The sequence below is a fragment of the Lichenostomus cassidix genome, chromosome 5 (genome assembly GCF_008360975.1).
Source record: "Lichenostomus cassidix isolate B80296 chromosome 5, HeHo_3.0, whole genome shotgun sequence".
NCBI classification, from domain to species: Eukaryota; Metazoa; Chordata; class Aves; order Passeriformes; family Meliphagidae; genus Lichenostomus; species Lichenostomus cassidix.
The window spans coordinates 27008884-27029333 of NC_139486.1; the positions used below are offsets into that span (position 1 = coordinate 27008884).

Genomic DNA, 20450 nt, shown 5'->3' on the forward strand with positions numbered 1-20450 from the left:
ACCAAACAATGTGCAAGATTTCAGAGGCACCTGCAGTCACTTGAATTGCATTTTCTTTATGCTTATAGCTTCTGTTGACAACAAATACTCTTTGTATGGGCAGCATTCCTCCCTTCCTGGTATTCGGTACTGTCCCCGAATATGTGAATTTATTCACCAGTTCCTTGCTAGCTGATTCTTCTAGTAAATAATGCCAGTGTGGATCTGGTCTCATACCTGGCTCAGCAGGGTGTCATTTTTGGATGCTGGAGTTTCCCTCCTGGCTCTGCTTGGTGATGGAGGCTTCCAACCACATGTGGTCACCTGAGATTCATGACTTAGTGCTTTGATCTTCCCCTGGCCATCCTCCTGTGAAGGAGAGAGAAGGAAGGGAGAGAGAAGGGCTCTATACTGGGACCACTCCTGGGATGGAGCCCACTGTTTTTTTTAAATCTGCTACTCATGACGGTTGTGGGAAGGGCACGGGAGCCTGTGGAGTGTCTCTGCAGGTTTGCTGAGTGGTAGGATTGCTTTGTCTCCTTTATTTTCATTTTAGGGGAGACTCTCCCCCTTGGACTTGTGCTGGAGTCTTTTTATGATCCCTCCCCCTTCACACACTGCTGCCTGAGTGATCTCTACACCCTGATGCCTTGGGAATGGCCCCAGTCTCCACATTCCTTCCATAAGACAAGCTGAAACCACTTCAGTTACCAATCCTCACCACACTGAACAATGAGCATTTAATATTTGACTCCTCCAGAGCTTTCCCTAGGCCAAATAAATTGGCTCCAAGGCTTGCCAGAGGCATGAACCCTTCCTCACATTTGTGTCACCCCAACCCTTCTGATCTGGGCCCTCAGCTGGGAGGAGGAAGGTGGCTCATCTGGATGTGCCCCTCTGAGAGTCCCTCCTGGCTCTCCTTGATGCTGGCTGACTTCCTCCCAAGGCAGCTGTGCTCTCTGTGCTGCCTGGCTCAGCCACGGCCCCAGCCTTGCTGAACATGGCTTCCTGCGCCTCAGCTGCATGGGAATCTGCCATGGAGTCCTTGTCACAGACCCTCTGTGTGCCATGGATGTGATCCCGGCCGTGCTGTGCTGGGGAGTCATGCTCTGGCAGCAATGGGGTTACAGGTACAGTCAAAATTGTTCTCCACAGAGCACGGGAAACAAAGGTGGTGGGCAGGTGGCATCTGCAAGTTGTAATCACTCCTGCCCTTCCTCTCCAGTTTTATATCCATTCTGAGGAGGGAAAAACCCAAAGCCATAAACAGCAAACCTGTTTCAGAATTTGGACTTGGACACAGTGGCTGCTCAATTACAGACTTCTTTAGGATGCAGCTGCAGAAGTGGAAATCTTCTTACATTTAGGAGCACTAGACATGCTCAGAAAAATTGGAATACTGGGTAAATTTTGGGGAACTGGTAAAAACAGTTGAACAAAAGGAATCCCTTTAATTTAATAATTTCAAGTAAAAGGAAGGAGGACACAAGTAAAACTGCCTTTTAGCGAATACACTTAGAGGTCACTTAGCGTTTCCATAGTCATTGTAGAAAAAGTAAATACATATATATGAACAGCATCAAAATGTGGCATATTAACTAAATTATAGACATGTGTCCTTAATATCCTACTGTGAAAATTTCCAAAGAATGCAGTCCAGATCTCATCCTTTCTGTAGCCAGAGTTGCACTTGTTTTCTTAGCACTGTTTTTGTTCCCAAAATGTGTTTATTAGAAATAGGTAACAGAAAGCAATGTCTTCTTGTGCCAAAGGATTCTTCTAAATGTGATGTGTTTTTGCTTCAGGAACTTTAGCTGTACAAATATTTCTGTGGGTTTGGGAAGGGAACTAGTTGTTTCCTTTGAGGTATCAATACGAGTATTTTGGGGCTAAATCCTTGTCTCTGCTGGGACACTGGAGGCTGGCTGGGATAGAGGTGAGCTTGGCACTTGAAGCCCAGATCCTGACCAGAGAGAGACTGCACAAAGGGAGGCCAGGCCAGGAGAATGGCAGAACAAATTACTAATGACACCTACAGGAGGAAAAACAATTTGGAAAACATCACTGTTTGACCTGCTGTTCATGATTTGACTGCCATGATTATAAAACATCAGATTTCACAAAGTTTTCACTGACTGTTTGACTAAGCAGGATCCTATCCTACAATATAGGGACTGTGCTTTTCATCAATACTGCAGTGAATTGAGAGGGACAGATAAGGAAAAGACAGAAAAGTAATTTTAACTAATTAGTGAGAGATATTGTCATTAAAAAAACCCTTAAACTGGCTCTGCGGAAGAGTGACCTCTTACTGGGTCACCTGTTTTCACATTGGGCCCTGAGCCTGTAATGAATTCAACTTTTCCAGTGAGGAGTGAGTATGGCACTATTGTCCTCCCTGAGAGCCCTGGGCTGGTAAGGCAAGGTTGACAGATGCCTCCCCTGGGGAGAAGTGCAGTCTGCAGAAACATCAGAAAGCTGGTGAAGTGGTCACTGAAGTCTTGCACAATTTCCCTGTAAAAATTTCCAAACAGTCCCACAGCATGATGTGAGGGTTTCTTCCTCTTATCTCTCATATGCTAAAAGTGACTTCCAGCCTGATCAGAGATAAAAACCCACAGAAGGTAGATTTGTGTAGTTATCTTCCCTGTGTAGTAGTGCTTATTTTCACATTGCTTGCTTTCAAAATATGGTTACAGGGAGGGAAGGTTGGCTAGCCAAAGCTTTCTTATCTGGGAAGACAAAAAATATTCTCTCCAGTACTGCAGCTGGGCAGACTTTGACATTTAGGAGTTGGTATCTTTTTTTGTGAGTTATCAATTCAAATAATATCTGAATGGGGCCCATGGCTGATTAATTATCTGTGGGAATGGACTCATGTTCTAGTTCAAGGGTGAATTCACATCTCAGCTGGAGCTCAGCGGTTTAGCTGTCAACAATCCCAGGAAAATGAAGCAAAAGACATCCTCTGAGATGACTGGAACATACTGGTAAGGGAATCTGAAGAAAAAATTGCACAAGCTGTGTTTCACTTCATTCCCATATAAAAAGAGAGGGTTTATTTCAATGCTAACAAAACTGGCAATACAATTAGCTTTGCTATTACACAAGCTCTACACAAAAAAACTGTGCTTGCCTGTGAAACATTTTGTGTCATAATCCATCATCTCTCCCTAATTTCTTTTTTTTTTTGGTTTTGTGACCCGATCTGAGAGCCTTTGTTACGGACACATAACAGAGAACATGCTGCATAAAATAATGAACAAACCAAGCAGGAAGACACTGATCACATGGGATTTGTAGATGGAAGAAAATGTCGCCCTTATTCAATCTATTTCATATGATGTGTATTGGGGTCTAGAAAAAGTGTACAAACATAGATGTTTGCACTTGAAACAGATAAAATATGTATGTGTTAATTTATGGTTATTTATGCTCTCAAAAGTCTTTTGAGAGCATATCAGATTGAATATAATCAACATTTCAGAACAGAGCTCCCATTGTCATTTGGCAACATATACAAGGTGATGCAATTATTCTGATTTAGAGATGCAGGAAGAACTCAGGAAGCTTTGCCATTTTAGCTGAATGTACAAATGGTCCTAGGTCATTTCAGGGAGTAAATTAAACAGCTCAATTAAGTCTAACACACAAAAAATTATTTGAGCTGACCTGTGTAATTTTACTTTCCAAAATGAAACAGGAAAAATTCTATTTTTTGTTAAAACTATATCTTCAGTATGATTTGAAAGATTTTGAAGGTCTGTATGTAGAGAGAAGATACAAATTTATTTGGAGAGGGAGAAAAAGGTGGGGAATGGTTTTAGCTGTAGGAAACACCATGGAGAACTGCATTCATATCAGGCCATTGCTATTAAAACCAAATCAAAACCTCCCAAAAATTACCGAAAGAATCCACACCAATTATTGTTAAGGAAAGCTACATACCCCTTCTGGGACTTCATTTTCATCCATTAATCTTCATCTGTTTATTTTCATGATATATGCATAATACAAGTGAGAATTCAGAGCAGTAAACGGTAGTTATATTACATGTCCATGCTGACCTGCTAAAAGCAATTTTCTGTAAAAGCATTATGCCTATGATCTACCCCTTCTATATTGTCAGAAACAGGAACGAACACATGAGATGGGGAGACTGAAGTAGGACCTGGAACTGATAGTTCTGAGACTTTTGGGCATATGAGTCTGGTTTTACAGGATAAAGATCACTCCTCCATTACCAAATCAAGTAAGTCAACCTATGCAATTATGAGAAGCAGCTGGAATAACAATAATAATAATAATAATAATAATAATAATAATAAAATAATGTATTAATAACATTTTGGGAATGTAAAATTTAATCCTGCTTGGTTTATATAAGGGGAAAGACACTGGCAGATAAAGGGAAAGCTACAAAGTTTATAATCAGAATTTAAAATTCGTGTGGCAATTGAACTACCTAACGATTTATAACTGTAGGAAAAAAAATTACGATGCACTGGTGGATTCAATATGCAGATTTTTGTATGCCATTTAAGAAGGGTGTTTGTTGCAGTGACATGCTACCACATTAAGGAGCAGAATATATCTGAACATTCCTGAAACCAACTGAGACTGCCGCACAGAATAGGGTTACTAAGCCACTTCCAAATAAAACAGAAGTGGGTCAATTCATCTAGTGATTCACAGTAAGAAATATGAACATCTTCTCTGATCTCTGAAGCTACAGAGAATTCACTGACACTGTGGCTAACTTTTCTGCACCACCACAACACTGGCCAGACTTGGCTTTCTCTGAGCCAGAGCCATCTGTCAGCAACAACTGACAACTAATGAAGGATCCAAACAGAGTGAGTGAGTGCCTCCACTGTCAGTAAACAAGGCATATGAGGTTGTTCCAGCCCAGCACCTTTTATTTCAGATCTGAAGAATGTAGTTGTGGTAGTTTTGAAGTATGTTTCTGTGTATCCACTTATAAGCCTTTTACCTCCTAAACCTCGTAGGTTCTTTGCAGAACCTATGGGTTTTGGAAAAACCCTGATATTTTACATTCCATTCAGATTGATGCAAACAATAGCAAAAATGACTTCTAGCATAAGAAAGATTTCTATCTGATTTGCATAAGAAAGTGCCATACAAATAAGGGCATTTAAATGAATTGCTGGTCTCCAGAAACTGTTCCTAGAGTGTCTAATTCTGAAAAACAGAAGCACTAAATTCACCATTAAGTCACAAAATATCCACCTAAATACTCTAAAACCTTTGAATTAAAACAGGAAAGCAAGCAAAGGGTTATAATTTCAAAATGTGAATGAATTCTAAAGTGAGTGTGTGCAACTGTTTGTAAGATTTGTCCATACTTCTTGAAAGATTGATGCACCAATTTTCCAAAGCTGAAGACTGGACTGCTAATTTGCCAATTTTTTTCCTGAGGACAGGCACAGGACTTGACACTCAGCTTTGTGCTGAATTTACTTACCTAAACGGGAAGAACTGCCTGTCCTGGGATGTGGAGGCTGGAGCTGCTGTGCCAGAATCCACCAGCTGGCCCTGTCTGAGCTTTATCAAGAGAGAAGGGGCTAGAAAAGTTCCAAACTTCCCTGGTTTTCCATGCAGCCACACACAATATTTATTAGCAACATGCAATTTTACTTAAAAGACTGAGTGAAGCATAACCTCTCCTTTAAGCAGAGGCCTTTGAGGGACCTCTGAGGATATGAAGGGCACAGTGACACCTATAAACTGAACAAGCTTACCAAAGAGACAACTTGTTTCTGACATGGTTTGCCTCTAGATTAACCAAAGACTTCTTGCACAACCTTCCATGTTCCTAAATCCACAGAGGTACTTGGGAAAAAGGGCCATGCAACAAAAACTAGCACGCCATAATTCAGGTTACATTAGCAAGGAAGAAACATGAGGTATGGACACTGTTAAGAGAGACAGAGCAGTACATGCATAACTTCATGGTAACAGAGAGCTTCAGAACTACTCCTGCAACAAAACCAGAAAACTATTTTGGAGATGAAGGAGAAGAATGTTAGAAGCATAAAAACTGTATTCATTTTTCTTTTCAAAATCCAACCCCCAAACTGACCAGTGCCTGACCAAACAGCAGACCTGAAGATCCAATTAGAAAACTGGGCACAAGAAAAACCTGTCTCCAGAGATATAGTAAAGATAGAAAACAGATTTTTGAATGTAGCCAGCAAAGTAAACTCTGCTGTCTTTACACAATTTACTTCAAGAGCAAATTCTGTAAGCTCGGATTTAGGAGTGCTTCTGGTTCAAGTGAGCAGTGCCAAGATCTGGACAAAACCCAACCGGCAGATTTTTTCATAAGCTGGTTGTCAGCCGCAAGGTTAAAACCCTTTGCACAGGAAGCACAGTTGAGGAGGGATTATTTCAAGTGCCTGGAACAAACTCCCACAAGAAGTAATAAACACTTTAAACGTAATTTTCTTTTCCTGACACACTTTGACCTTGCTTTTGCTAACAAATATAGCATATATATGTATATTTAGATAGGGAATTAGACTAACAAACTGCATTTGACAGTGAGTCCTTGCTTATTGAAATCTTGGAGAGTGCTCACATGCAACAACTACAATGAACACCATAGTAAATATTATTGACTTGGCAAAATTAGAAGTTTATAGCAGTATCATGGAGTCGCTTACAACACTTCGCTGAGATAATTAATTTACATTATTACTTTTTGATAACATGGTCTAGATTATGTATATTCTTCTTGTGATATTTTTAAGGAATAGATCAACTGCATTTCTTGCACAGATGTTCTGGAAAACAATCTAGCTGGAGAAAGGGCATAGGGTTTAGTGCAAAACTAACATTCAACATTGAAAAACAGTGCAAAAAGCACTACTGAACAATTTACAGTAAGTCAGTAATTCTCACAGTTTGCTACTAAACCCACAAGAATTGTTTTCACTTTTTGAGTGTGTTAGACCTCAGTTTGAAGTCATGTTATTGCTTCACCAGTAGCAGAGCTGCTTCTAGAGAGGAAATTTCTAAAGGCAGAGACCTCCATCTGTAAAAAAGAATTTTGTTGCTTTTTCTCAATTCCTGTATGCGTTCTCCAGAGCTATCATTACTGGATTCTTTAAACTACTAAATTGCTCCTACCTAATGGAATTGTTAAAAACTGTATTTTGAATATGTGCTTATAAAACAGCTAAGAGCTGTTTTGTGAGTATGACTTGGGTTCTTCCCAAACATAATAGTCAAAGTAGTTACAATAAAAAGTGCAAAGAAAATTATTTAAGAGTTCAGTTTTACAGTTTGAAACTGTGACTGTGTTGGCAAGCAATTTTCTCTTAACCTTAAGAGAAAGGCTAAATTACTGTACCAGAAACTTGCACTGGAGGTATCTTCCAGTACATCTTTCGACCATAATGCAAAGACTGCACAAACCAAATAATGACTTTGGTAAAGTAAAAGGGTAAGAACTAGAAGTAGTTCTCTTGCACTAAGGCTATTTGTCTGTGGCCCTGAAAAGCAGTTCTGTTCTTTTGAATTTTGTTAAATAAAGATATTCTGGCTTTCAAGAAGAGCATAACTCCTAAAGACAGATTTGACCGTTTCTTAAAGCTATTGCCCTGTCCATTGTATCAGAAACTTACATATAAGAACTTGAAAATGCCATACTTTTCAGCCATGTCCCATAGCTAATACTGCAATTAAAATGTAATAATGTGAAACTGACCCCCACCAAAAACACAGCAGGTTTTAAGTTTTATTTCTGAAATGCTGATATACACCGTATTAATTACAGATTTTTTAAAAAAAGTTATCATATTAATGAAATGAGTTTAAGTTTTAATATAATGACAAAATTAAAGATATGAAGGTATCTGAATGTTGTAACAATTCTCTGTTGTCACGTTGCCATCCAGGTAATAGTGTTTCAGTCTTATTTCTGGCCAAGTTGGGACAGCTAAACATGAAGAGACAAAAGATCATTACATTGCTAATTTCATTTTTTCAGTCACTAATAGCCACTTCATACAGAAAATATTTCTGTCATATAAGCTTTGTTTGTCTCTGAGAACCAAAAGTATGCTGTAAGAGAATATTTAATGCATACTCTCAGAGGAGAGAACCTGAGCTTCAAATCTTCAGATTTGAATGTATCTCATGAAATAAAGGTACAGTGTACACAGTCAAGACAAAAAACAAACGTAAATTAAGCTGAGTGAGGAGTTAAAAGCTAGCCAGTACCATTTCTTCCCTTCAACTGCAACAAGAATTAATTTAGTTAAAATGTAGTTTTGAATAGCAACTTACTCTCATCTTGGACATAATACCATAAGTGGTGACAGCTACTGAAGGGCTGCTATTTGCTCAGCACCATGCATAATTTTTATATTTGTATTGGAATGAGGTGTAGAGAAGTAATGATGTTTTTAACAGCACTAAATGACAGATTTTAGTATAGGTATGGACATCAAGCTCCCACTAGCCCAGTATTTTTACATCTGCATGTCTATAGATATTTATAAACCAGGACAAAGGTTTAAAGATCTTGTAACTTGAAAAAGTTGCAAGAATACCCTGGAAAGACACGCTGTTTGTGAAAGTTCCAAGAACTGACTGAGATTTTTTCAGTAGGATTTATGTAAAAAAATTATTATGAACTTGTTCACGTGCATTACCTGTGAACTCACATTGATAACAGGCCTTCAAGAGCTAATTAAAAATAATTACTTCAGAACTCCGCTTCAAGCAAATGAAAATAGGTAACAAGAACATGTATTAGTCTTTCACAGATTAATTTGGGTTTTTCATAAAAATCCATGGAGATATAGAGTTATATAAATCAACTTACAGATAAAGAAGTAATAATTATTATAGAGGTTATCAAAGTTATCTACCTGTTTTATAAACTGTGTAGCATTAAAAAGTTCACTGCAGCCATACAGGACATGTTTACCTTGTTTACCCTAAAAAAGAAAAGTCTGTAAGAAATCAAGTGTTTAACAGAGTAGCAGAAGATTAACAAGCAGTATCTTTTTAAGCATCTTCAAAAGGAAATTAAAGGATATACTAAATTCTTTTGCACAAAACAGTATGCTAGCCTCCTCTTGGAGGCTCCCTATGCTTGCAATTTTGATGACACATTTTGAACATGTTGAATTGCACTTGGACAATACGTTTATTTTAAGGCACAATCTACCTTAATGACATTAAAAATATTGGCTTTTTGACATTGTGAGATAGTCCATTCTAGCACAGAACTGAAAATAATTGGATTTGAAGGTTCCCCTTAATTCTTCTACAAAAAAACTCCAGAATGTCAAAGCTGAATGAACATTGCTTCCTGTTTTAGAAAGTTTCAAAATACTTTCTCTGTGCTTTCAGAGGCATACTGGCAAAACGAATAGTGCTTAGAAAAATAAAGCAGTGAATAAAATCTCTGTGGTATCTGCTTGCAAGAACAGAGCTGTTGATTCTTCTCTTTTTTATTCTGGAGGAAGACTGATTGAATTTGAGAATAATTAATAAGCCACATCTGTGGAAACAATAGATGCTGGAAGTCTACCACATGGAAAAGCAAATTTTATTGGGTAAGACTGTAGGAGTCACCTGGGAGAGGCACACAAGCTTCCAGGTGGTGGGAGGTAGAATGAAGATTTTCATTAACCTCATTTTTTCAAGAGCAAAGGGCTAAGGGGAATAAAGGTGAGGGAATCTTCCCCCTTGGGAGGTCCATCTCCTACTGCACTAGTACACAGCCTGAGTGGAGAAACATACAGCACCTTTCAGCTGCGACAACTGTGATGAAAAACCTTTGTTCACAGGTTCCAGAAGAAAAAGTACATCCAACTTCTGACTCTGTAAGATCTAACATTACCATTTCCATAATTTTCAGTTCCTTCTGTCCTCTCCATCTGTTTATCAAGTGACCTTGTTTTCCCTCTTACTCCTCTGAAACTTCAGCTTCCTGCCACTTTGTATGAAGTGCTGAGTGTTTGTTATCTCACAAATGCCTTGTATATACACATACACAGCAAACCTCAGCTGCATCAGCATGCAACTACAATCAGAGAAGTGAACTAATCTCTAGGGAATTCAGAGATTGTTTTAGTAGGAATTAACAAATACTCATGTTGCTGGGCATCTTTCGGATTGATATGGTACCTAAAGTGGCTTTGGGTAGACTATGGAGCAAGCTAAACATTTGACAACACACTCTGCTACAGGCAGATGCCTCACTCAATTAATTACTGAGGATAGTGATGAGTGCTAAGCCAAACATACATGATTTCTTTAATTTACATTCCTCTTCCTATCCTTTCCCGTACCCAGACTAGCTCTGTTCCAAAATGCCTCCCTGTTACAGGGAGAAACTCAGCACACACATTCTGACTTCACATTCTTCAAGATCTACCTGGACATAAAACTGTAATGTGCTTTGTAGAAGAAGTGTTTTTCAGTGACTAATGCTCTGTATTTATTCTTTTGTGTGAAAAGCTCAATCCAATCTACCACAGGACAGGACAACCGTACCATGAACAAGATTGAGATCAGGAAGAAAGAATGGCATGCTGCTGTTCTTAAACAATTACCTTCTTCAAAATTTTACTAAGATTACTTCTGAATTTTTTTTAGTTCCTGGAAAGTGCTTGAATACCTCCCCTCCCTCCCAGGGACTGTAATGATTTAGTCATGGCTCTTCATCCACTGATTTTTGGTATACATGTGCTCTGCTAGTCTGGCCAGCTGGAACCAGAGACATTAAATATGCTACATAGTTGGTTACATATTTTCTTCCTTGTGCATATTACACTTTGTAGGATTTCTACACAGAATCAAATGATGCAGTTTAACAAAAATGAACTTCTATGAAATCAGCAGTGAAAACTTTTAAATGTGGGTAATAAATGCTTGGATATTGATGCCAATCTGATATTTGCTTTGACAGATAGCATAGTTTTCACATTATGTAGGCTTCGGAAACAACATAGTTTATGACCAAGTAAGATTGTTATAAAATAAGATGCTGTTATCTGCAGGTCTGACTTTGAACTGAATTCATACTGCATATGAATTCAAAGCTGCAATATGAAAAAGCACTGTGGTATCTCTTTGGCAAAATTTACGAAAACTAGAGAATTCTGAGCAGTTCCTTACTTTCAAGGTTATGATATTCTACAGCTGCTTTATTTAATACCAGCACATGAAAACTACTAACAAAACTCTAAAACAGGTTAATTCTGTTTGCTGCATCTGCTGACAGTTTTCAACCATGCTGGTGTGTATGAACACAAAATAAAACAGAATGCAGTTTATTTACTCAACTCCAAAAAGCAACATGAGCAAAATACCAGAAACAGTAAGTCTTTGTTGGTCTGAATTAGTAATCCACAATTTCTACTGATTTCTTACATTCCTTTTTTTTCCCAGACTCTGTATAGAATAAGGATGTTAAGGCTAATTTCATAGACTTTATCTTCCAAATACTAAATATTACAGAAAATATGCTCTATCTGGTTTTTATCAGTAAGTTAAGGAATACAACTGACAGAAGTGTACATACCTTAATGTAGTCAATAAGATTTTGATATTCAATATAATTGCCTCCTCCAACTACAAACACTATGGCCTAAAAGGCAATAGACACACTATTAGAATATGCATTCAAGTTCTTAAAATTTCAGTAATGAAATACCAAATTGTTAAACCCACAACAAAAATCATCACAACCACGCTGCAGTCTTAGAAGAACTGGATACAGAACCACTGCTTCTTATTTGAAAGAAGATATTTGAAGTTTTGGTAGGATGCAAATTAGCAAGCTGAGAGCTTTTAACATGTCACTCTCTTCTATTCACACATACCTGATACATATACAGTTTCAACATGTTTCTTTTTTTTGTCCAGAAATGCCTTCAGGGACCATAGGAACAGTTAAAATATTTCCATGGATGCTTAAGAATTCATTTGGGCCATAAATAAAATACTTCTGTCATAAAGAAATACACTTTTCCATTATTTTTTCCTTTCCCACCTACTACTGCTAATTATTTACGGTATTACAGGTAAAGGCCATCAGTATTTTCTGGGCTGTGTTCAAAAGAGAACAATTCATGACTAGAAAAAGGAGATTTAACAGTCGTAATATTGTTGTTAACATTCATTATCCAAAATTGTTTGACCATTATAAAATTATATTAATTTTATATAGCCTTTATGTTACTACTGATATTTTTGTTATGACCATCTGAAGCCATATATATATATATATATATATATATATATATGATACCACATGGTATTTATTTTGTTCTGGAGGATAATTAGGACATTTCATGAGAAACCTGAGACATTTCTATATTGCCAAGGCAAATATTTTGCTTATGAAACTTGGTAGTAAGATCAGATAAGACTTTTACTATTTACAAATATTTATGTAGAAAAATACTGAAAGTTACAGGCATTCGTATGAAATGACAATATTCATTATTTTGCTTTTTTCTTTTAATTGCAGAGACTCTTTAAAATAGTCCTTTACATCAGTGGTCAACCCTGTTGTTTAAGGTTGGACAAAGGATTAAATCTAGAGAGCATTCTGAAAATCTGGTGTAAAAAGAGGGGGTTTAAATTGCTCACCCAATTATGGCATTAGTAAATCCCCGTAAGTACCTTCAGAAGAATTTTCTACATTTTTTCCCCAGTATTGGTTAATGCTTACATAGTCCTTTGAAGATGAAAAGCCTTCTTCAGAAAAACAGCTAATTATAATTAGACTAGATATAATTAGTCTAAGTGCTTTTTTGCAAATAAGACCTCTCATTTTCTTAATCATGATCATCAAAAATGACTGTTCTTCAGCATTTATTTATTTTTAACACATGAACATTGAAAAGTAATTTCGATGTGACTTACCTCCTGGAATGGATTTTTATTTCTTGGAACTGAGCTATAAAAAGAAACACAAAAAATATACAACTCAAATTTTAATACACATTAATAGAATTATGCAAAATAAGCATCACATACCCATCATATTTATGGACTGCTATATAACATTAGGCCAAAATATAAAATAGAACAATAACTGCCTTTTTGCATTCATTCTGTGCATTCCATGCAAAGGCAGGTAGCAGGGAGAGGGGGAGAAACCTCTTTTCCTGCATCACCCTGCACCGTCAGGAGGAAGGGGAAAGTGAAGAAAAAGCTGTGAAGGGTCAATCTGCTCTCCTGCCCTTTGCTCACACACTACCACTGCCTTCCTGCCCTGTAGTCAAATACATCTAATGGTCTACCATAGATTAAAAGCACTGCATTTCCCCCTTCAATTTACCTTTTCTCCTATTTCAAGGTGTTTTCTCTGAGTGACTAAGAACAACTGACTCAACACAGACACCACTGTATTAGAAAAATAGGCTTTAAAAGGGAATGGCTATCTCTAATGTGCTGCTTTGTCTGTCATGAATACTACAGACTCTCCGTAAGTAGAACTGTTACTCCAGTTCTTTCATCTTTTGAGTATAATATAACAAATCCACATATATTTTGTGTTACTCTTTCAGAGGACAAGGCCTGTTTGCAGCTGACATAGGCTTTACACAGGATAGAAAGATGCTGTTTTGCTAAGACTGAATTAGTAACAACGCAGTTCCTACTCTATTTAAAACATAGTAAGTAGAAATGCCAGTATTTCTTAAAATTGGAGTAGACTAGAAAATAGAATTAGTCACTTTGAATCAAATCCATTAATTATACTATTCAATATCACTGTTTTGTCAAGACTTTTATTGTCTACATAAATATTTGAAGGGAGAATGAGAAAAACTGCTATATGGCTATATTAGAGTTTTGCTCTTATGCTTAAATATGATTTATGGAATATAACTTGAGTTCATGTACAAATTCCAAACAAGAAATTAAAAGCTCTTCCCTGTGATGATTATTATAGCTACACAGATTGGCACATTTATGAACTGCTGTAAATGAAGATTTTTACATTGCTTAGAGCAACGTAAGAACTATACACAGTGGGGAAAAAGGCACATTTACATGAGAAAGTCCTTTGGTTTGAGGTACATAAATCTTTGCACTGTTGCACAAAATCCACCAAAAATGCTATAAAAGCATCACAAAACAGTCACAGTTGAAATCAAAATGAAACATAAAATACTAGCACTTTTCTCTTTTGATCATTTAAAAATTTGCTTATCTTTGAAATTATCTAATCTGTAATACCTTCAATAAAACACACACATTATCTGAAATTTATGACCTCTTACTTTCCCTGTTTCAAGAACAGACAAAGCAGAGACAAGATTTTTCACGCAAATAATTAAAACCAAGCCTGGATCTACTTTATCCACATGGATCCTGTAACAAACTGGAACAATTAAATGAGATGATTCTTCTCCCACAGGTTTGATGAGAGTTATTTTTAGAAGGTATATAAAAATTAAGTATCTTCTCTGTTTCTAGGATATTCAGTGAGACTATCAGCCAGTTATTGGTCAAAGATACAAAGCAAAAGATAAAGGTTTATAAATTCAAGTGTAATTCCTCTTCCTCTCTTTTACTGGCAAAATAAACTATATCCAAGACTCTCTTCATATGCACATGAACAGAAAATGTGCACCTACCTATACAAAAGTGAATGCAGTCAACTTTTAATAATTTTTCTTAAAAGCTTATTAACAAACTACTAAAGAAGGGTTGTAATCAAATCAAAATTATAACTGTTTAAAAAGTAGCAAAGAAATTTTGGTGCTCTATCCAATGACTATTTAACAGTGAAAACCCACAAAGTTTCTAAGAAACCACAGAGTACAGCTATGAAGAACTCTAACATGTATGATTGCTAAATATTAATGCACATTCCTGTGACTAAATTGATGTACATGTTAGCATTTGTTTTTTTGGATTTTTTTTGCAGTGTTGTAAAAAGTTATCTGGTTGATCCAAGTTCTCATTGTGAATTCCTTCAACACCAACTGTCTTGACTTAGAATTAGTGATTAAAATTAATAACTTGTAGTCAGCAAGTAAAATAAAAATATATTTCCTGAGTTAGTCTTTTCACAGACTACAAGGAAAGAAGCAAAACTCACCTGTCACTGCCTCGTAGCATCTTGGGGTCAAAATAGCGGTAGTCATCTGTCTCCTATTAAAAAGTAGGTTTTTATCTCAAAAGATCGGAATTTTGGCTTATGTATTTTTGCTTGTATATATTACACTAAACATTGCTCAAATCAGTATCATTTCCCATCACATCATTCAACATTAATTGTGGTGCCCACTAATATTTATAAAGTTAGTATATAACTGAACCAGTACAGAATAAACAACAGTGAGAAGCTATGAAGGGTGCTATTGAGCTTTTTATTTCTGGTTCATCTAAAACTGACTATCATACACTTTCCAAAAAATACACTGGTTGTATAATAAATCCCAATAGAAAGACAGAATGCAGAAAGAAAAATTAAGTAGTTACCAGCTTTAGAAGAACACCAATGGTTAGTTACAAACACTAAAATTTTCCAGGTTATGGAGATCTGCTATTGATTTTACATTATAAAACAAAACACTTCTGCGGCAGAGTGCTAAAGACAAGACAGATCAAAATCTGCTACTGTTATGTAACTTATCCTTCTTATTTCATGATTTATGACTACTATTAAACCAAAATTAAGCTCTTGAAGAAGAAATGAGTTCCACAAGAATTTGAAAAGTCTGACTGTCTAAACTCTACAAAAAAAAAGTTTTTCTTCACACAGAACACTGAGACACTTCCAATATTTTTACTGGCAACAAGCAGGATTTTTGCCAGTTATTACAGATGAAAAACAAAACTTCTTAGTAACTCCTTCTGACAACTTCTTGGCTTTCTCCTGTTTCTATACTACATTTTCATCCAGGTACTGTGAAGTTAAGTTTGTTGATAAACTGCATGCAGAACTACAGTTGATTTCATCTGTGTGCTTACATGCAAAGACCTCCAAGTTTTGATGATTCTGTAGAGCAGAAATAATACTTCTTGAGTAGTAGACAAATTATCTGGGGAATTTACTAGAGCTCACAAAGCATAACTACCTCTAGTACTAAAAAGTATTTAATATGCATGTGGTGGTTACACACAGAGAAAAGAAATCTATTTGATATTACAGACTTTTATGTAATTACCTAAAATAAATCTCTTATCCTGCAGTTTGGCTTAAAAAAAAAGAGATCTAATTTCACACTGAATCTCTGTAAAATGCTTTTATATGCTCCACTGGGAATTTCAGCTACTGGAGTCTGCCAGGATGCATGATTGTGCAGCTTCATACCTGAAGGTGGTATAGTGACTTTGGGGTAATGAGGGAGCTGGGAATGGACAGATACTGAGAGACTAACACTGAGAGGTCTTTGAGAAACCTTCACCTGGGATAAAGAGCTGCACTTTCTCTGCTTATTAGAACGAATTACAGATTAATGCCAGAACTAAAAATCAGAGTTAATAAACACATTATAAACATTTACTCCTGAATGTATTACTGCTATGTTTTTTCACTGTGGGTTTGTGTAAGTAGACACATGAAAAGAGGTAAAGCAATAGAAATGTGATAACCTAGGGGTTTTTTTGTTGCTGTTTAAATACACTATTCCTGCTGAAATCAGTGCTGAGGGTGCAGGGAAAAGATACCCTACTAGATTTGTTTCCTTTAATAAATAGCTAGTCTGCCAATAAAAACACCTGTACAGCACTTTCCTTAACACACAACTGAATTTGTGACTTACCTAAGCAATTCCAGAAGAAAATGAATACTTCTGAAATTATAAACTTAGTTTTCAATATTTCAAATTAAAATGGATGAAGACCCATAGAAATGTCACTGACTTTCAGTCTATATTTGTTTTTCTGCAGAATCTAACAGGACTAATTTGAGTTAAGGAAACCTTCTACTTTCAGAATTTTTCTTTGTAATGCATGAGAGGTAATCCTACAATATATCCCAAGCCTGAAAGGTACCATATACACTGAAAGGACAGCATTAACCAAAATATAGTTTCATTAATATATATCACAAATAAGATCTATCTACCTCTTAAGCCAATACAAATGTACACAGTGTGCTGACAGAGGCCAAACCACTTAGTAAACCTTTACTAATCAAAGATTGTCCTCACTCAGTAATCAAACCATTTTCTAGAAGATCCTTAAAAGAATCTCGATAACTCCATAGGAAATGGTAGTCGATTTCGTAAATAAGGATTAAAATTTGTGTCTACTTGACAGTAAGATTTTTTTTTTATTTGTTTGTTTAGGAAGATTAAAGGTTTCAATCAAACTCTGTTTAATGATACCAAAACAAAGCAAGTATTAGTTCTATGACCAGAACACTCCTTCATTAAAATACAACCTCAAAAACAATTGCTTAAAAATGTGCTTTTAACAATAAATATTATTATTTAAAGTACCCACAAGGAACTGATTACTTTTAAGGTCATCAAGGAATGTTTCTGAATATGTATTTCAATAAAAGGTGTAACTATAGGTAAACAATCTTGACAAATTAAAAACATTACAAGATGGTATTATGGCTCATAAGAACTGTTCTAGCTGTTCCTGCTTCTAAAAAACTTGGAAAACAAAAGAAACAGCAGAGACAAGCACCACAGAATGTGATTTACAGACAACCCTACAGAGTTTTGCATAGGATATCATACTAAATAGGTTTAAGATTTCAACTGACAATAATACATGTGAATGTTTGTGGTACAAGCTGTATGCACATTTCATGTATTTCCTTTATTGTTGCAGTTAATATCTAGAAACTAATTTAAATGATTTACATTCATTGTAATAATTGCTTGACATCTCAATAATCTGCTCTAATTTTGATCACACTGTTCATCTGTGTGTACATTTCATACACTGATTACTGTGGTTAATAAGATTTCTTGAACTATAAAGAAGATTTTTTTTCTGTGTTGTAAAAAATAAAATCTTGAACTTTTCTTCCTCTCCCTTCGTGTTTTGCCTGCAGTGCAGTAGTTTTCTATTCTGGGGAACAGAAAAGGATCTCACACATCAGAAGATGAACAGAAGCCACAATGGTGTATTTCCACGCATTGACCTTTTCCAGATACAATTTCACTTCCGTTGATGGTACAGCAAGTCTAAACATATTCCACAATGGCTCTCTGGCTTGCTTCTTTTAGCTGAAACTTACTCCCACACTTGCTGTCCCTTTCCCTGCAGGTTAGGAGCATCGGTCTTTAGGGATTGCCTGGTCTCCTATGACTTGAAAAGTGGGACTCCCTGTTTTCTGTCATGAGTATCAGCCTCTGCCATGGCAGTGGAACAGGCCTGCTGACTGACAGACTGGCTCAAACGCTGCTTTTTTTAAGGGAGAAGATCAGTGTTTTGTCCAAATCATCAAAGTGCTGGTAGCTGCTTTCTACTAACTAAAATGCAAAAAAATGAAGTCAGAGAAAACCCTCATATGACCTGTAAACTTTTCTAAATAAACTCCTAAACTTGTAGCCTGAGAAAGCTAATGTTTATTAAAAAAAAAAAAATTTCACCTGCTTGTAAGTTATCTGTAGTTTTAATTTCAGCTTTCTGTGCTAAGTGCTCTGGGTGACCTCTGCTGGTTGACTAAATAAAGCTAGCCCTGTACATCTTTTCCAAGCCTTTCAAACAGGAACAGCAATCCACTGATATTAGAAACAGTGTCAATTCCTTTCTTTGTTAAGAGAAAGCAAATTATCTACTAAGAATCATGACATGTATCATCTATGAAGTACAGTTTAGGAAAATAGGATTACTTGCATGTTAATAATTTTCATATTTTACCATTATTTTTCTCCTGGTATATACAGTTAATACCTGAAGGTGAAAGTGGACTAAGAAAAATGTTTTAAATCTACTAACCAGTGTGAGATATTCCAATTGTATCTCTCTGACTAACGCTGATGGCATTAAAAATTGGAAGACTGATACAATGTGGCAAACATATTAAAGCTTTCTAAATTACTTTTAACAGGTGATTTTTTCAGGACAAGTATGTGCACAGGTTGGTCATAAATAAGGAACAAAATACATGGGAAGAAGAATGACTTTATGCATAAACAGACTCAGGGATACTTTTAGTTGTAAATTCTAGCAAATGCCTTGATTGTGTAGCTAACATGTCAGCATTTCAAAAGTTTGTAAAATAAAAATTTAAAATAGTCTGAGTAAATTTTCAGAGAAACAAGGCAAAAAGAGGACTTTTCTGACAAAAACCACCCTGCTTGCATACAGAATGACTGAATCAGTAAGAACTAAAATATTTTCCTCTACATAGCAAAGTTTAAAGATGAGGGAAATGTAATTTTCCCTAATACACCTCTCTCTAAATACTTCACTTCTGAAATTGTGCTCTTTAAGAAAACCTAAACACCTTGATGCAAAGAAAATTTCAGTCCACAGTTTAATGTAGAAATTTAGGAGCAACAGTAGTTCAGTAAAGCACAAATATAATAGAAGCTCAGAACAGGAAGAAACTAAAATTATTAGTTCCAGTAAGACACAATAAAGCGTCATTTTTAGAGACAATTTTAATGAAAAAAGTCTTGTTAGATATAAAAATGGTTCCATTCCTGAAGAACAGCATAATTGGATTTAGCTGCATTATCATGAAAAAAAATAGCCCTAGCATATCACATATCACAGCCTCAAGATTTCATTTTCTCTATCTATTTCTGTGTGAAGGCAGTTGTACTCACAGGGTTTGACTTCATCTCCATAAGGTTGTCCAAAATACGTGTGACTGGCAGATTCTGTAAAACAATGTGAAATTAATGGAATGCTGAAATGCTTACTAAGAACTATTCCCAGGCACATTATTACTTATGGAAGTGTTTACAAAGCATTTGAAATACTATTTGAAACAGTTTTATTTTATGTTTTGTAAAGGTTAAGCTTATTTATTATCACCTAAATTACTTTTCTGACCAAAAAATGCAAACATCTGGGGTGCATATAGCTAGGGGATGAACATGAAGTGCAAAAAAAAAGTGTGAAGACAGGAACAGAGCTGTATTTAGGTATTACCAACATATGCAGATGTGATCAAATATGGATTCTTATTTAAAAAGATAGTTTGCAGTTAAGCAAAGAATTTTAAAGCTGATGATGACAATTAAGGGTGTGATTCTAAAAAAGAACTAATGTTGTCAAAGAAATGTATGAAAAAGCAAACCTGGCAATAAATGTTTGGATGAACTGCCAAGGAATAAACTATGGTGAAATTCAAGATTACTGTTCCTTATTTAACATGGGAAATGTCAGCTTGGAAAAAAGATGTGAATATTAAAGAGTTAAACTACAGTTATAATAAACTGAGGGGCAGTTTACACAGCAGCAGGACTGGAATTGTGTCTTGTTGACAGAATGTATCAAAAGAGGACATTCCAAAGGATGATCTACATATTACACTGAAAAACCTA

General features: G+C 36.0%; 1 protein-coding gene across 2 annotated transcripts in view; it reads right to left on the minus strand.

Annotated features, from left to right (window-relative positions):
- Positions 1-7727: 7727 nt before the first annotated feature.
- Positions 7728-20450, minus strand: part of SCFD1 (sec1 family domain containing 1) — a 51724-nt gene continuing 39001 nt past the window's right edge. The window contains exons 20-25 of one of the 2 annotated variants that reach the window (XM_085061966.1): positions 19728-19781; positions 15083-15135; positions 12895-12928; positions 11546-11611; positions 8880-8948; positions 7728-7942 (exon numbers count right to left, since the gene is read on the minus strand). In XM_085061966.1, coding sequence (XP_084918092.1) covers positions 7919-7942; positions 8880-8948; positions 11546-11611; positions 12895-12928; positions 15083-15135; positions 19728-19781 — 300 coding nt within the window. In that variant the 3' untranslated portion in view covers positions 7728-7918. The other variant, XM_085061967.1, reaches the window with a different exon arrangement.